General features: G+C 34.1%; 1 protein-coding gene across 1 annotated transcript in view; it reads left to right on the forward strand.

The window, feature by feature from the left end:
• The window catches only part of LRP1B (LDL receptor related protein 1B), a 1,257,096-nt gene that overhangs the window by 1,067,080 nt on the left and 170,401 nt on the right, over positions 1-19,615 (forward strand). Inside the window, exons 60-63 of the mRNA XM_087819400.1 lie at positions 8,831-9,019; positions 9,875-10,023; positions 15,943-16,036; positions 19,422-19,538. Of these exons, the coding sequence (XP_087675526.1) occupies positions 8,831-9,019; positions 9,875-10,023; positions 15,943-16,036; positions 19,422-19,538 (549 nt within the window). The remainder of the gene's footprint in view (positions 1-8,830; positions 9,020-9,874; positions 10,024-15,942; positions 16,037-19,421; positions 19,539-19,615) is intronic.

Consider the following 19,615-nt stretch of genomic DNA (forward strand, 5'->3'; position numbering starts at 1 on the left):
ATTCATAACTGCTAATTTCTTTGAAGAGTAATGATTGCCTATGATTCTAAACTATAGTTCATCACTGAACTGTCTTTTATTTTGTGGACAAATTGTTTAAAATTCCATGCAATTATGTTGACTATGGCTCTTTACTTGTTTCTATATCCCTAGACCTGAAGGTCCTCATATTGAAGTGTCAGGATTGTGGTACAATTCTATTGTTTGTTTATCACTCTGGGAAACCAGGGTGTGTTGTGAGTGGACAGTTCTGTGTTTGGATTAAAAAATCCAAATCATAATTCATGCAGTTATTGTCTAAATTATGTTGGAAAAGAAATCCAGATCTCAGCATGCTACTGATGAAATAACATAAAATATATTTAAAGGGTTTTGTTCTGAGTGGGAGGAAAAAACACTTAAAAAGACAAAGGGAGTGTTTTGTACTTATATACTAAAACTAATGGTTGTTGTGTTTGGCTGTTTAGAAAAATTAAATATCTACTGAAGCCCACCAAAAAGAGTGGAGGGAATCTAATAAATGCCACCCTCTAATTTTACAGTGTTCTAGAGTGTTTCTTTCTTGGTTATATATTGCATTGTAGCAATTTTCAAAAAAAAATTTATTATTCATAGTCCATTATAAACAGTAGGCTTTACAGGCGATTTTATGTCAATGGTGTTGATGTGCTGCTGTTTACAATACAATAAAAGTTAATGGGAGGGAGCAAAATACAATTCAGTTTCAATAGAAATGTCTCTGAACCAGTAAAATAAATTGAAATTAACTGACATTTCTAAAATGTCTTAGAATTTCAGTGTCAATCATGTCTTAGTTTCGTCCCTTGAATAAGATATGCTACATTAAACTGTGTGCATGCTGAAATAGATTATTTTGCAAATGTCATATATTTTTATATACTATGTTTAAATAGTGAAATTTTAAGTATTACCCTAGTATGAGTTTTCAACATACCTTACTTATCCCCAATATGACATAGTAGGGTGTTGGTAGCTTTGGCTTTGATCCTGGTTGCTCTCCAGTTGAGACTATGCCGCACTATACTTCATTGTTTTATTCCTCGATTAGGACTTATAATCAACCAGTGATTTTCTAACATAGCTCACAGGAGTTCGTTGAGGTTGGAACTGGCCTAGAGGAGGATTTTTCTACTTAGTCTCTCACTTATCCTTACTTATCCCTGGTACTACCTAAAACACATTTGAAAACTCTTGTAATACATTACATTACATTCATCTCTCTTTTTATTCTAAAAGCACATTTAAAATTGTAGAAATGGGGGAAAACCAGATACTAAATTCATATAAATGGCTCTACTTGATATCTTTCCCCAAAGGCAAAGTGCTTTTCCACGGCTTCAGCTTTCATTAGGAGTGCCTAAAAAACACTTTCCTAATGCATATGTATATGGAACATCGTAATTCTTCTACTTAGTATTGATGGTCAGCTCTGGAAACACATTTTCAAGTGTCTGTGAAGGGCTGAATCTCCAGCAGAAAAGCCCGGAAAGTTTTAAAGCAACAGAAACCCATCTTTACCAAGTACATGAGGCAGTTGCTTTGCCAACTTCAGAGACTGGCGAGCAGTGTCATCGCTGAGAGAAGATGCTTACAGCCACAGTCTAGATTTCAAAATAAATGTACCATAATTTGCACTGTCTGCTTTATAAACCTTCACATTTAGCAACAGGAACATTCTTTTGATGTGTTGAATATTCAAATGGCCGTATTTGAATTTTATTATGAATAATTTAAAACGGTAGGTGAGAGAGGGGAAGGGATTGAGTTGTGTTAAACCAAATACCCCTCATCTATACAGAGAGAACACATTATTTGATGTGACAAGTAGAAAAGAAAGCAAGGAATACTAGAAAAGGGTGGATAAAGAAGGCCTTCAGCCTATTAATAATGGCCTTAGTCTCAGGAAGAGTCCTAAATAATTTATATATTTTGCCTTCATATATTACATCCATTTAAAGAAGTTATTTTTAACACATGTAAGTGTCCCAATGCGAGCCACTGCATTAAGGAGGAATGCACGGCTGCCGTTTGGACCTTTGTCAGTGCGAGGATTCACAAGGTCTCCTGGTTTAATGGACTCCCAGATAAGCTCAACTCTGCTCAATATTGTGACATATGCTGAGTGGGAGAACTTTATTTTTTCTCCCCTTCAAAGTCTCCTTGGTGGATGAACTTTTCAAAAGATTATGAAATATTTACTGGAAAATATGAATTTTGAACATTTCATAATAGTATTTGGAAATGTTGGCTATCCTTAGTGTTCCTGTCATTTCTGAATCCTCTTATTCATTTTGGAAACAGATTTTGGATCCAGTGGCCTGGAGTTGTATTTGCAGCACTGTCACCATTAAATGGGGTTTTATTAAAGAGCAGGCAGAAGAAATGTTCTTGGAGGCACATGTCTAAATAGAACATTTTGTAGCCTGTTGTAGATGGTTCAGAGGAAATAATTATTTAAAAATAAAAGATTCTGCAGATAATAAATGGAAGGGGATCATAATTACTGACAAAAAGAAAAAATTCTGTTGGCCCTAAGTTCATATAAAGCACACTCGTCTTTCTCTGACAGACTGTGTGTAGTTCAAGCCACCGGCTCAGCAGCCTTTCTCTGGAAATTAGTAAACTGTGGCATTCCCTTACCTACCCACTCTTCTCTGTTACTCTTCATAAACTAGAAACCATTTTTCACCTACCCACTGATCACTGTCATGAATCTTCCACTTTCCTTGGCACTCAAACCTCTTTCTTCTATCATCTAATCTTAGAATCGTTTACCAGCCTACACTTTGTTTAATCTCACCTGTTTTCAATGCTAATTGGTTTTCTTTGTTTCATTACTTCTCTTTTGGGTTTCATGCTCTACTCCTTTAATCCATGTTCTAGCTTCTAGAAAGATATCAGGAAAAACTCTAAACATCAGGGTGTCTCAGAACAGTGGATTCCTGAGCATCCTGAGCCTTGTCCCTGAAGACAGATATTTTAGTCAGGCTAAATAGTTTGCACCATACTGCCTAGGAAATGGGCTTCACTCATGGTTTTGACCAGAGAAGAAATATGTGAGATGAAAAACAATATTGGAAATCTTAATTGGAGGGCATTCTAGCTATTCTATCTTTGCCTCCTTTCCATCCTTATATCTGGAAGGCTGACTTCTGTGGACTGTGTCAACAGGCTCATTCTCCTGGCCTCAAGCTGGATTTAATCCATGGGAAGCATTAGCAGGAGATTAGACGGTGGGTGAAGGAAAAGTCAGAATATTTATTCACTCACTTTTCCCCCTGCCCGACCACAGCGCGTTCGCAGTGGCTGAGTTCCTCCAACCAATGGCCCCTGCTCTCGGCGGGTGGCTCTTTTTCTTTCTTTAATTGCAGCTTTCACCAGCTTCTGGTAACAGGTGTAGGAAAAAACAATCCGACATCCATCTCTTAGCCAGGCTCAAACCTCTGTAAGTGATTAAGAGAAAAATAATATGACCGATGATTGTACCTAAGACTGTTTAATACAGGATCATTGACTGATACAAAAGAGACTGAAAGACACTAAATGAGAAAAGTTAAAATAACCTTTCAATATTTCAGGTGTGAGGGAATATGTGCCTTTACTTGGGATAATGACACCAACAATAAAAAAGTAATGGGAGTCTTGAAGTATATTTTTTAAAAAGGTGCTAAGATTCAATGTTTTATTTGATGTGCTTATTAAATTTACTTTAAGTTTTAAGAGATTAAATTTCCAACCTTAGTAGGTCATACAGTGAGGACAGGTTGAGGTTAAGGATCATTGGATCATGCAAGTATTTATTTCTGAAAAATACCTAAATTTGTTATAATTTTTAAAAAATCAGTACTTTGTCCTGATTACACTTACTCTGTACTTATTGAATTTGGTGGTTGCAATCTATGAACTTTGTTTTGCTTTTGAAAATATTGGTTAAGTATTTAGAGTTAATTTTTAATAAATAATTATAGGTTTGTCGCATATATCATAATATTTTTAAATAACATTGGATCTTTTAGAGTATATCTTGAGAAGAAACAGGGAAAAAAATAGGGCATCAATAGTAAAATTTCTATTTAAGCACTAACCATAGGCCAAAACCATGTCGAATGTGCCATTACTCCAAAGTTATATCATACCCATAATACCAACTATGATATTTTTAACACAACAAAAATGAGTACTGGGCTATTGGTGCATTTTTTTAATCCTCAACCAAAGATATGTTTATTGATTTTTTTTAGGAAGTAATGGAGAGAGAGACACACAGAGAGAGAAACATGCATGTGAGAGAGAAACATCCATGTGAGAAAGAAGGAATCAAACCTGCAACCTTGTGTTGTACAGGACACTCCAACCAACTGAGCCACCTGACCAGGGCTATTGGTGCATTTTGTTCTTAAGTAGTTAAACTAAAATAGTCTGAAACATAAAGTTAAAATAGTTCACTCAGGAATATATTTCTTTAGCAAGATAAACCCTATCAAAAAAAAGAAAGAAGTATTGTAATCGAGTATCTCTAGCTGTGAAGCAACAGTTAAACTGAAAGCATGTTCTGCATTTCCCCCTTCTTTATTTGTCATAATTAATAGGAACCTTAGCAGAATAGCACCCAACTTGACTAAAAGGGAAAATCTCCACAAAGGAGGTTTTCTTTGATTTATATTTTGTCAAATATCAACTTTCTTCTTATAGATATAGCCTACAGGAGCCTACTGCTTGAGTGGAATGCTGGAAACAGTACAATAAATGATGCTGTTACACAGAATAGAGGCCTAACTACAGAAAGTAGCATTAAAATAGACTTTGAATATATAATAAGTACCTGTTAAACTGCAGCCCACACAATAGTTATGTTTCTTCTGGGGTTTGTATGTGTGTGTGTGTCTACTGAATACCTGTAAATGAAAGGTTTTTAAATTTTCTTTCACATTTCTTTTTGTATTAAACAAAGACAGTCTTATGTATGATAAGAGGTCATATTATTTTTCTCTTAAAAAAGAATAGCCATTATCATTTTGAGAAAACATTGACTACTTTTTTCATAAACTCATCATCTCATTATCACTAAGTTAGTTAAATGTTCTCATGCCATCACATTTCATGTATATATTTTGTCAGCTCTATTAACAGCCAAATTACATTGCAATACACCTTTCTTGCTCTTTTATTTATATATGTATGCATATATAACACATTTATATATTATATATATAATATTTGTTACAGATATGTTACATATACACAGATACCTAACACAGGCATACATATATGCATATATATCAATAAGGTACTAAAATGTAAATAAATAAAGAGACAACAAAAATAAACAATTTTATTTTTCTCAGTCTGAATCAGGAGAGTTTCTTGTACCAAATTATATGATGCTTTGTCTCAGAACAACCCATTTACTCTCAACATGAGTTGAAATTTTCAAATGTTGATGGAAAAACAAACACACATTCATTTACTATACTATCATTTAGCAGTTAGTATATAGTGATTTTTTTTTCTTCACTGAAGCTTAAGCAGATAGTTACTCTTGTGAGGAGATTTAGGTCCTAAAGAGGAAATGGAATCACACTGACAAGTTATTTGCTGACCCCCTAAATCAGTAGCACGTAACGATTTTTGATCGGTTTGCTTTCTTTTGTTCGATTTTCGTTGGCATTCGTTATGGTATTAAGGGAACTTGTCACCATCTCTTAGAGAGGAGTCCATGCAGCCACTGTAACATTAGATATATGAGACTAGGTTTCTTTTTTTTAACATAAATTGGTGTTTTTTCTTTGTTTTTTTTTTTCTGGAAGGAATACTCTGGTGGGTGTGTTTGATGCTGTTTGGGAAACAAGCATGTTCGCCACATGAGCAGGCCTGGAGTGGGACTGTAAAGCTATGACCGATAGCCTTGATCTTTGTTGCTAATATCAAACAAGGAATGGTCACTTTTGGCAAAGGGGCTTATTTTCTTCACTTTCACTTGACTTTACTACATGCTCTGCCCATTCACCTATGTGTCATCCTCCTTCTGAAATAAGAATTTAATTTCCAAACTCCATAAATTAATATTGATTATCGGCTAACAGAAGGTTTCTGTTGAGTGATCATTACAAGTTTAGAGGTAGCAAACTTGCCCAGTGCTTAAATTGTCCCATGTCTAAACATTATACACAGTGTAATTGTGATCGGGGTATTAAATAAAATGATTTTTACATAGAGCTTATGAAATTAGTCCCATTGCTTTACATACTTGTATCTGTTTGCTAAGGCTACCATAAGAATGTACCACAAACTGGGTGGCTTAAACATGGAAACATATTTTCTCACAGTTCTGGAGGCTGGAGTCCAAGTTGAAGGTGTTGGCAGGTTTGGTTTCTGCTGAGACCTCTCTCCTTGTCTTGCAGATGGCTGTCTTCTTGCTGTGTCCTCACATGGCCATTTCTCTGTATATGCACACCCCTGGTGTCTCCCTCTTATAAGGATGCCAGTCATACTGCATTAGGACCCCGCTCTTATGACCTCACTTAACCTAAGTTACTTCTTTAAAAGCCCAGTCTCCAAATTTAGTCATGATGGGGGATAGGGCTTCAACATATGCATTTTGTAGGGACACAATTTGGACTATAACTGCAGTTTCCCTAACTAGGTTGGCTTTCTTAAAAGCAATGCTAGTACTTAATGTGGCAAAGAACTGAGCAGCCAGAAAACCTGATTTAGATTCAAATACCAGTATCTTCATCAACTAGTTATTTCCCCTCTCCTCTGTTGTCAAGTTACTTAAGTTTTACTTTAAGATAACTTTCATCTGCAAAGTGAAGTCTACTATTGCACAATAGAGTCGTTGTATTAAATAAAATGAAGTGTATAAAGTGGATATCTACTGCAGGGTTTCTCAGCCTCAGAACTATAGATACCTGGGCCTGATAATGTTTTGTTGTGGAACTGGAATTACCTCTACCACTATTGAGAACCACTGACTTACTTCTTGGCACTCAAGTACTTATTAAATGTCAGCTGTAGTTAGTTTCCGAATAGTTAAAAGATGATGCTACTTTTGAGGTGCTAATAGGCAAATTCTTACAATAACCAGTTTTGTAAAAGAAGTCAGTTGAATCTCTGGTGAACTGAGAATTTTTAAAGTAATGATTAACTTTTTGGATTCATATTTAATATAATGATGCAATTACTTTTTTGCATCTAAGGAAATCTGAATTGAATGTTTCTGAGACTTTCAACTTCTGGAAATTTTTATTTTATTTTGAAAATTTCCAAATGCACATATAAGTTGAAAGATTGTTATAACGATCACCCATCACCAAGATTCACCCACTTGTTCACATTTTGCCACATTTGTTTTATCTTCCTGAAAGAATTTACACAGCCAAAGAGGGAAAGTGGGAATCATTTGTATAAATAACTCAGACATGATTTACTCTGGTAATGTTGTTCTCTTCACCTTTCTGTCCAATCCCACTTATTTTAGTGTTGGCCTCCATGTGTATAAGAGTGCACAGATAATTTAGTCTGAGTGTTTGTATCATGTGTGCACATCTGGATTTTTATTGATTTTTACACCTCTTATCTGCATAGTATCTGTTCTGAGATGGATTTCCGGTCATACCCTACATATCGGTAATAGTCAATGGCTTGAATTGTCACCTGTTTGAAGAAGTCTCATTTCATTTCTTTTATTTCTATTTTTTATCTGAGTCATAGTGAATTCTTTGATTACATTTGGCCCAACAGAATTAAAAAAACAAACCAGTAGATTTAAAATTTCTACTTCTACATAACAATATAAATTAATCCAGCATTTTGAAAATGAGGCTGTGAACCACCCTTGACTGAACCATATCATACATTTTTACAGTTTTCAGTTGCTACTGAATGGGGATTATGGCAAACACACTCAGCCGTGAAAAGCTAATTTATAAAATCTACCTATTACGTGACTTAGAATATCACTTTTCATCAATAAACATTTCCCCAGAGTTTTTAAAATTAGATCTGAAAATTAATACAGATAAATATATTGGAATGTGTGTGCAAATTGGAGAATTTCCTTTCTTTATTATTTAACCTCAAACCACCAAACAAATTTATTACATCTTATTTACCTGATAGGACCCTGGAGCCCTTGAAAGAAAAATTCATATCTGTCATGCTCAGTGTAGTGTTTTCATTTAGACCCAGTCTTACGATGAAGGGATAATTATAAAACAATTTTAACCTGCAACTAAACAATTTTATGGCTGTTAAATCTGCATAATACATTGTTATCTGTCACACTTATTTTTCTCCATCTCTATCCCATCTCATTTTGCAAGTTAAAAATACTCATACAATCTCAGTGACTAAAATGGTTTATAGTAGTCATATAGTCACTCTATGTGTAGGTAGACAGAAATTTCATCCTGCATATATAATTTAGTCAATTTAAAATTGGGAGAAAGCAGTAGTATGACCTGTAGATTTATAGATTTGAGTTAGGATCGACTGGATATATATACATATAGTTTTTAACTGTTGGATGTTATTTGTTTCTGGCGAAGCAGCCATTATTCGTGAGCAGGGTTGCATTCATTTTCCTCCCAGTGGTTTCACCAGGCTAAATCTGAGCAAAGCAAACTGCTGTGCCAGATCCTGCATTCTCTTAACCGGTAATAAAGAACCTCGCCAGCCTGACAGGTTGTCACAGCAATTATTCACGTGAAGTTCTGTAGCAGTTGTATCTGTCAGCCCATGTAGTATTGAATATTTTAACTGGCAGTCTTCCAAGACTGAACATTAATCTTACCATCTCCTATTACAGTCCCTAATCAAGATATTCCAGGGGTGATTGCACTAACATTGTTTGAAGACTACATCTACTGGACTGATGGGAAAACCAAGTCACTCAGCCGTGCCCATAAAACCTCGGGAGCAGACAGACTCTCACTGATTAACTCATGGCATGCCATCACAGATATCCAGGTGTATCATTCTTATAGACAACCTGATGGTAATTATTCTTTCCATGATTTCCATAAATGCATCAACATCTTTTAGTAACATTCCATTTTTGTTTCCTCCAAGGTTAAGTGTAAACTTATTTTTGAGAAATATTATGAGGTTTTATTATTTAGCATAATTGTATAGAAGGAATTCAGTTGATATAAAGCACCTGCTGTTAAGGGATGTGATTGGAAGCTTAATAATAGTTCAAACAGTTATTGATTTGTTGAATCATATTAAGCAGAAATGACAATAATCCATGTAGCTGGAGAAGTAGGCACTGCATTCTTGAAATTATTTACAAAATAGTTATAGGATCATTAGTTTCTGGAATGCTGGGTAAAAAGAATTATATTTAAGTAGCTCTAGGGTTGTAAAAATGAGAAATATTTTGTTTTCTTAAGCATATGTCCAGTGGGAATTGTATCAGTTGCTATGAATTAAAGTATTGATTATGTTATTTAAAACACAAAATTGGCCTAGAAAACAAAGTGACTACACTATTAGTTGTAGATCATTGTTTCATTGTTTTATTTTACATTACTATTTCTAAACATATATTTCTTCATCCAAAATGCTTCTAGTCTGTTTTTTGTTCTTTTCTGGTGGACAATTGTTTTTTCTACTAAAATGCTTGTTTTTCTGTGGAAATGCATCCTTAAAATTATTTAATGATAAAATGAATGCCATGGGACAATGAGTGGAATTTGTAACAAAATAAAACTGTGTTTAAAATCACTGTGTTCTTGATTACAAAGTTCTATTCAATTTCAAATTATGAAGCTTGAATGTCTTATTTCAAATATTATATTATATTATTGGTCTTGATTAGTCTGTTTTGTTGTTTCTTTCTCATTTGTAGTTTCCAAACATCTCTGCATGATAAATAATGGAGGCTGCAGTCATCTCTGCCTTTTAGCCCCTGGAAGGACTCATACCTGTGCATGTCCCACCAACTTCTATCTTGCAGTTGATAATAGGACTTGCCTATCCAACTGCACAGCCAGTCAGGTGAGTGGAGGTCTTGAAATCAATTCATGGGATGTATGGATAAGCTGTTAGAAAGGCTTTACCTGAATTTTGTTTATTAGTTTAAAGACTTTTCAGAGCATCAATTTTTTTGTTTTGCATAACATTAGTTATCATTCCATACATCAAAGACAGAGTTACAGAGTAAGGGAAAACAATTACAATATAATGTGTCAGATCCTGAGCGGGCATAGCAGAATCATCGGGGGAAATGTGATGTCTTTTAGGAAGGCAAAGCCTTGAGGCACAGGGTTAAGGCTTAGATATGAGCAACTTAAACAAAACCCTTAGATAATCTGTTCTGTATCACCATCTCCACCTCTCTCCCATTCCTAAGAGTATGTGAGATGGAAAAGATGAATTGTGTGGAAAGGAACTTCTAGATTTTTTCAAATTAAAAAAAATTACATGACCTAAATAATTTTTTTTTGAAACTTCTTTTTCTTCAAAATATAGTTATGTGCAGTGCACATATCCTAGAATTTAAATTTTCTACTTAATGGTAGTTGCATGGATTTAATTTTTTTAAATATGTTTTTAGTTATTTATTTTTTTAGAGAGAGAGGAAGGGGGAGAGAGAGAGAGAGAGAGAAACATAGTTGGACTACTTCCTGCACACCCCCTGTTCGGGATTGAGCCTGTAACCCGGGCATGTGTCCTGACTGGGAATCAAACCAGCAACCTTTCGATGCACAGGATGAAGCTCAACCAATTGAGCCAAACCAGCCAGGGAAACATGGACTTTATTACTTCAACATGATTTTATTACTTTATTACTTTAACATGATTTTATTACTTTAAAATTTGGGCAACAGTCGTATGACACTATAAAATTTGGTTTTGTTATATATCTTGTTGAAGATAAAATTCTCAAAGAAACTGTGTATTTGTTTTTAAAAAATGACTAAATTAATTATTGGAATTCTATGTTTTGAATTAGCTGGTTTTTCAGTTCTAGCAGTGACATCATGGAAGAGACTGAATTTCTCTTAGTGTGTGCTTGTTTTTGAAATAGAGAAGCTAATACTAACTCAACCTGTCTCTCAGGCTGTGGCTGTGAGCGTCATACATTAAAGAACTGAACAAATGAAAAAAAAATTGACCTTCTCCCAGGGAGGCAGTGTGTATAGTGGTCAAGGGCACAGACTCTGAAACCAGATATCTCGTGAATGTAACCCTGACTCTACTTTAAATTGGCTGGATTACCTTGAGTTTGTTAATTAACTCCTTGGTGCCTCAGTCTTCACAGCTTTTAATCAAGAATGATAGTATTGTTGTGAAGATTAAGTTGGAAAAGTTCCTGGTACATAGTCAGTGTTGTTACCCTTGTTCTCTAGTGCACTTGGAATATACTTAAGAGGATATAAAATTGTGTGAACTGCCATCAGGAGGTTCTGGTCAAAGGCATAAACCACAGTCTCTTTCTTCTTTACCAAGTGTGTTGTTTTAATTATAATTTCCTAAGTATTTATGTAAACAAAATGTACTATTTTTTAGAGAACTGGAAATGTAAGTCACAATGAGAAGTAAATTAAGCAGCCTAGTTATTTCTCGAAGTAAAATTTAAGGGAAAGAAATCACATCTTTTAAAAGATTTTTAAGTATGACTCTTCTTAGTACTATCTAGTTTAGGCAAATTTCCAGCTAAACTTCCAGGTTATTCTGGAATAACTTCTAGCCCCTGACTCTGGAGTGGTCCACAAGCCCAACAATGTTGAGGTCCAACAATGAAGCCTTTGGTGACAGTAGAGATGACACTGCCTAAGCCACCCACACTGTGGTGAGCCAACAGGAAACAAAGCCGAAGGATGCCTGACAAACAGTGAGCATCTCAAACAGCAAAGCGGAGGGGCTAAAACATCAGCCTTGCTGTAGTCATAAAAGGAACAGAATATTTCAAATTAATATAAGAAAACCTTTACTTATGGCAATGCGATGCCCCAAATCCAATCAATTAAATGAAAATCTAAATCAATGTACAAAAGTAGTTTTCATATAATTTTCCCAATTTGGTATCAACAATGAAGCCACTAAAGTATTTATAATTTTTCAAATACCCCCAATAATGTTTTGCATGAATTTTTAGAATATTCAACAATAGAAAGAGAGAACAACAAAAAATGGGGGACCAGATATCTCTGTTTTTAACAACACTTTCTGGGGGGAAAAATGTTATTATTTGATTTGTTTCATCTTTAAGGAAAATGTTAACGAACAATAGCTAACAAAATTCGTTAGTGATTATCCCTGTCTTGTGGTTTATGTAGCCATTCTGTCTCTAATTCTTTTCTGATTTAACAGAGGGAAAAATCTCTACTGCACACTGGTGAGCAAAAAGTCAATTTGTAGAAACATAAATTTTAGTGAGGTAGACATAAAAATTAAGCAATAATCTAGGTATTTCCGAATTAAACCATTAAGCTTTCTTATACAAATGTTTCAGTTTGAATTTATTTTCCTAGGAAATTTTTATTTGTTATCGCCTAATGATTACAACCAATAAATATACCCCCTCTAAAAAATATTGTGTTTTAAAAAAATAAACTAAGCAAATCGCACAAATAAGAATTCTTTTAAGACTGAAAATGAACTCATAAAAAACTGTACAAAATCAAAATTCAACCAATTTTTGTAGCACTTCAAATATTAAATTCAAATAGTTTAAATGAGAAAGTAAAAAGTAATTGAAAAAATGGCTTTCCTTATCTTTAAGTGGAGACTTTTTCTGTGTTACCTGAACTTTACTATGTGTGGAATTCACATTTTATTCCTCTCTCTGTTTTAGTAGACGTTTATTTAGTAGCTTCTTTCTAGCTTCTTCTTGTGGGTGACAATTGCAGCCTACAATTTATTTTATAAAGATACTAGTCTTGGAGAACATTCACTGTGAAATGTTTTATATTTACATTTAGCATTACTCTTTTTTAAGTTGCTGTATTTAAGTATGAAAAATAATGAAGCTATGAACCTGAGACACAAAACAGAAGAGATCTTCCTCTGAGAGTAACAAATAAAAAGTTGACTAACATAAAATGTAACAAGTATGTTTTACCCCTGCCTTCTCTTAACTCATAACTTTTTCATATTTTATTAAAACTGAAATGGCATGCAAAACCATAGTATCATGTGTCATTGCAATAGTTTGTGTTTATTTAAATCAGGCATATTTAGTGAATTTAATCATATGTATTTTAGGTACTTTTTTCCAAATCTTGATTGGGAAGACTTTGAATATACTCAGGAGAACTGAAATCCTCTTACTAATGGACTTGGATATACTGTAATGACTGGAAATATTTAATGTTCAGGGCAATTGCTTTCAGCCTTAACCTTATATCCCCCAGATAATCACTATCCATAAAAGTAATATTTTCCCTCTGAAATTTATGAAAACCACGACAGACATGACCGGAGGCAAAGCAAATACAGAAAAATCGGTTGATCAGACCTTCCTGTGAAATAACAGTGCTCCATTGCTTCCCCTGTTGTCACTGGAAATAAGAAGAAGAAACAAGTCCACCCTCTTATTTTAAAAAAAATAATGTAAATCTATTCTGAATCAACTCCATGATATCCAGACATTTTCAGCAAAGATTAACATATAAATCTCTCTTACTTGAAGAAAGTAACAGTATTATAAAGGAACAAATCCATCTCATTAGAGAAAATTGAACTTAGGGTATATTTTTCTATGTTACAAGTGTGTCTGGCATATAACATGCTACGGTAAATGCCACCTTGCTTTTAGTAACTCACATGGGGATTGCAACAGAAACACTTCAAAAAAATTAATAAATTCTAGGAAATTAATTAATATTTTTTATTCCAGATGAATACTGTGATATGATTTTCACTGAATTTCTATTACAATACAGAAAAGAATTATAATGTAATAAATATTCTAAACTTTATTTATTGACTGGTTTTAATCATTTAAAGTGAATCTTTTGATGACTATTTCAGATGCATGTGCTTTCTGTATGGAAAGTATGATTTTTTAAAATTTCTTTTATCAAATCAGGGTAAACCTAGAACTGAATGTTGCTAAGAAAGGGATTTGTTTTGTGGTCTGAGATCACTAAGGAATAAATTGACTGAGCTTTCATGATCTCTGTGTACATTTAACTAATACTGAAGGGGAAAGTAATTCTCTCCTCTGTTTCAGAGGATGAATTTCAGTTCACATCAATATTAATCTGAAAATTTAAATTAGCAACAAGTTACTAGTATGCTAAATGGCCTATGAGTAAATACTGCCATGTAACATTTTCAACTAATTTCTCTATTGTTAGTCTTCATTTTATGGTTTATGTTTAAAGGAAGGTGTTAAAATTTTCTATTTTTATAATTAATAGGATTGTTATCTTTCTTATTATTATTTATCTATTTTAAATGGAAAAGACAGTACATCATATAAAACACATTAATAAATATGTTATTGAATACTGTTTTAAATAATCTTAAGACCAAGTTTTATTACAGCTGTTTTCTTCTGTGATTCTATATTTAAAAATATAGGTAGTCACTATAAAACCTATAGCAGCTCTATTTTTTTCCTGTTTTTAGTTATCGAAATCTCTCTTGTATCCTAAAAGTTCATGTATATTTATTAAGAAGTCTGAAAACTGAAAATACCTGTATCAATTTCAACTGCTTTAAAGAATTATTCTTACAATAGCCAAGATTTGGAAGCAGCCCAAGTGCCCATCAGTAGCTGAGTAGATAAAAAAGCTGTGGCACGTTCACACCATGGAATACTATGCAGCCGTAAAAATGAAGGGAATCGTACCTTTTGCCACAGCATGATTTTAGAAATTATTATCCTATGTGAAATAAGCCAGTCAGAGAAAGACAAGTACCATAGGATTTCATTTATGTGTGTGGAATCTAATGAACCAAATAAACTAACAAAATGGAGACAGATTCATGCATTCAGAGAACAGACTGACATCTGCTGGGGAGGGGGAAGAGAGTAGGAGCTGGATGACAAGGGTGAAGGGCTTAAGCAAAGAAAAAAAAATGACTCATGGACACAGACAACTATGGTATTTGCCAGGGGAAAGGGTGGTGGAGGCAGGTAGAAGAGGGTAAAGGGGGGATACATGGTGACAGAAGGAGACTTGTTTGGGGTGGTGAACACACAGTTCAATATACAGGTGATGTGTTACAGAATGTACACTGAAACCTGAGTAATTTTATTAACCAATGTCAGCTCAATAAATTCAATGTTTAAAAATTAAATTAATTTTTCAAAAAATGTGTGGAATAAACACATAATTAATTACAATAATTCATTATAAAAATTATATGGACTAGATATTCAGTATGAGTAAAGGCAGTAAATTTCATGTTTGGGAAATTCCGTGGACTCGCAGTGTGACGGATGGAGCTGGAAAGGACCCTCGGCTTGTCTTCAGCCCCTCATTCACTAGCTTAGGAACAGAGACTGAGATGTGAATCAAGCTGTCCTAGATTCCTGAGAAAAAACAATGCAATTAAGTTAATTTAAAGAACTAAGTTAGATCAGCTAGATACCTCTTCATGATATTTCTAATAATTTTTAGCTCTATTCAGTACTTAGCAAGCTTTTCCCATAAAGGCCAGGTAATAAATATTTCAGGCTTTGCTGGCCACACGGTGGCTGTAGCAGCTACTGAGCGCTGTTTGGAGCAAAAGCGGTGGGACAGCATGTAGGGGGCGGTGTCCCCTGCGCTCCCGAGGCCTCCGGGGCCTGTCCTGCGCAGCGGGCTTCCCGCGAGGCCATTTGGCTGCTGGCTGTTGTGCATGTAGGCCCTGTTGGGGAACTAGCTAAACCCAACACAGTTCACATTTGCACCATACCTATTCTGTATGAGTGGGCTTTCAATCCTTCTTTGTTTTTTTTTTCTTTTTGTTTTAAAGTTTCGTTGCAAAACTGATAAATGTATCCCATTCTGGTGGAAGTGTGACACCGTGGATGACTGTGGCGATGGATCTGACGAACCTGATGACTGCCGTGAGTACACTGACGAATGTGGGAATTTAGAATTTAGAGCTCCTTGAATCCCTGACATAAAAAATTGAAGCTAGATCTACAGAATCACTTTCTGATGCCTTTCCAAAATTATAATAGAGAGATTTTATATGTCTATATTTAAAAATACAACAGAAATTTGTTGCAGTGTCGTGGGTATGTGTCTGTAACTATTACATTTAGAGCGACAACATCAGCAATTTGTTAGTTTTTTTCTTTTTTTTTTTTTTTCACTTGCAGAATAACTACATTGCTCCATGTAGTGATCAGTAGAGTAACAACCAGCATGATTTTGACTTAATATATCACCAATTTGGAGGCAAAAATGGGCAAGTTTTCAAAATGTCACTCAATGACTGAAGTCTTACCATTAAGATATACACTTTTTCCACTTTTTCTGTCAGTATTAAAATACTGAAAACTTTTGAAAAGACAGATTTTTCCCAATATAATTCATTAGTTTTCTGTTAGGCAATTTAGTATGCTCTTAGTAGTTGCCTTAAAATAACTTGCAATTTATGTATGCCTTGACATCTGACTGTGATTGGCATGGTTAGGGGCTATTTTTTTTTTAAACCCTCTTTGGCAACTTTGATTTTAATGAACAATCAACCAACTTTTCCTTGATAGCCTTTACAGTTCACTCCGTGGGTCATTCCAGTACTGTCCTGTCAAGTTGAAAATGCCTGTAGCCAATCAAGATAATTCCTTCAAGATCCCAGAGGATGGTTACCATGATTTGGTTCTTGACGTTTAAGTCCAAGATTATTCTTAAGCTTGTACTACAGAAGGACAGTGCACTGTCATAGTGAAACCTAACTACTTCCTTCTGTAGATTTTCCAACACATAGTTACAGGCTTTTTCAAACTTAAAGTCACTAGATGGTTACTTAGACAAGCTGTATTCCATCGCTCATTTGAAGTTCTTTCCCATGGCTCATTTATATGTTTGAAAACAGTAAGTAATATATTGAATAAGAAGGAAAAATGTTATGAAAGTCATCACTATTCTAATATTCTTTTATGATTCTGAGAGAAACTTTGCTCTTTGATTTATTAATATTGTTTTGTTTTCATCATGAGACATAATATATAAAAAGTATTATCTGAGTGGAATAAATATAACTATTTATGCCTGTTATTCACTTTTTAAGTTATTGAATTAAAAGGAATATCAAGGTAATAAGAATTATATTGGGCACCAATTGAGATTCACTCATTTAAAGAATGCTACTAGTTTCCCCACAATAAGGTAAGCTTTCTCAAGATATAGTAAATAAAGTAAATGAAACTTATTTCTATAATTTATAGAAATAAACATGCATAAATGTGTTAATTTAGTTCTCATGTGCACATAACCTGTCCTGCTCAGATTCCCTAAAGTTTCCTCTGGGAAATACCACCATCATGACCTGCAGAGAAAGTTATTAACACCCAATGCTTTCCCTTCTAATATGTTTTCAGTTCCTAAACTCTAATTTTAAACTAGACTGAAATTTCATGTGGTAATCATATTGATATAAAAATTAACTACAAATTTAGTATAATGAGTTTTTTTCACATTTACCCACTTACAGAATGTATGGTGAACGAGCAAAACTTTAATATCTTTTGAGTGGGCCCCAAGAGACATGTGGTACCTAGGAGCCTCTGTATGCTTACCAAGAAAGCTTACCAAGTTTTACTACATGGGTGGGCAAAACTTTATTTTGAGAGACATGGTGTGGTGGAAAATGATGTACGTGAGTCTGTGGAGTGTGTAAAATTCATTTTTGAGTAGCTTTATCATCAAAATTTGGGGCTACTAAGAGATACTGACAATACCTATAAATGCCCCTCACAAGGAAGAAAGCTTGATCCCAATTTCACATATAGCAAACTTATATAATGTTTTTTACATAAATGTAGATAAGAAAGATGGATCAGTAATTCTTTGGCATCATGAGTCTGTAATTACATTTTCTATGATATTCTAATTCACTAAAGATCATTCTAGAGACAAATTTTAAAGTCAGGTAGGCTTCCCAGTTCTTTCCCAGACATAAAAGGAGGAATTTACCTCATTCTTATGAGAGGGTTGTTTTGGTAGCAAAGGAATATTACAGGAATTTTATAGGAAACAATAGGAAGTAGAGGAAATGAACATGTTTAGCACATGAGAAAATTAAGTGTAGCACAGAGTAAACATATAATGTGATTATTTAATAAATCTTATAGATTGGAAGTAAATGATGACATTTTAGAACTCACTTCTATGGAAGTCAGCATGTATTAAGAGTTATTTTTTTAAATGTTAAGGAAAATTTTAATTAATATCATAATTATAAAACATGTTATTTTCCAAAGAAAGTTTAAAGTATAAGTTGTAAACACTTGACTGATTTGAATTAATACATCATTATGAGATTATATTAATTATATTAATCTCAAAGTCAGTGATTAGTGACACACATTGGGGTCATCAGTCAAAAGATGTTTTATTGCCAGCAACGTAGTTTGTGAGAATACATCAGAGTCAGCTCTGAATTTAAATTCGAAGTCTTACACTGAAACTTGTATGCCCATGAGAATTAATTTCCTTATTTGTAAAAGTGGTTACCGTGTTGTTGAGGTGAGAAAGTCATGATGAGATTCAATTAGTACCTGTATGTAAAAGAACCTCACTCAGTGCCTACACTTAGTAGATACTCAATAAATCCTACTTCATTATTATCATTCCTTATATAAACTCAAAAATATAACAGATAAAATGAACTATTATCTGAGACTTATTTACTATAATAAAATATGTATGGTATATAAAAAATATCTACTATTTATGAGATATTGCCCTTTTATATTAATAGAATTATAGAAATGAATATAAATAAATCTGATTTATAATGAGATACTTATAGGAAGCATTTGCTTTAAGTAGCTCTGGGGAGTATGTTTTGAAGTTAGACGTTCTTCTCTTACACATAACAGAAACAAAGTGGTCAAAAAGAATTGATTTTTAAAAATGATATTGGAATAACTATTTTTTTTTTTTTTTAATTACAGTAAATTCTCTTCTGGCATTTAACCTCTCTATCATTTCTTTGAAGTGAGGGGACATTTGTATGTTTTTAAAACTGTATCTTTATATGTTGTTAATTGCTTTCTTACTGTTAGTTTATGAAATGTAATCCTGAGGCCATCTGAGCTGCTCGGAGCTTAGCTGTGCGTCTGAACCTACTGGCTATATGGGATGCAGGACATTCCCATTGTGCTCTAGGATATGTTTCATGTAATAATGTTATAAATATTTGAACGTCAGAACAGCTCCGTTTAGGAAGTCATGAGCTGAGGTTGTATTTCCATGATACCTGTCTGCTTCCTCCCCCAGCTGAATTTAAATGCCAACCAGGCCGGTTTCAGTGTGGAACAGGGCTCTGTGCCCTGCCTGCTTTCATCTGTGATGGAGAGAATGACTGTGGAGACAATTCTGATGAGCTCAACTGTGGTAGGTGATTAATTTTTTGTCCAAGGAACACAAATATAATTCTTAACTGATTATGCCCCACACCGATGTAAGCACAG

The sequence above is a fragment of the Miniopterus natalensis genome, chromosome 8 (genome assembly GCF_054644295.1).
Source record: "Miniopterus natalensis isolate mMinNat1 chromosome 8, mMinNat1.hap1, whole genome shotgun sequence".
Lineage (NCBI taxonomy): Eukaryota > Metazoa > Chordata > Mammalia > Chiroptera > Miniopteridae > Miniopterus > Miniopterus natalensis.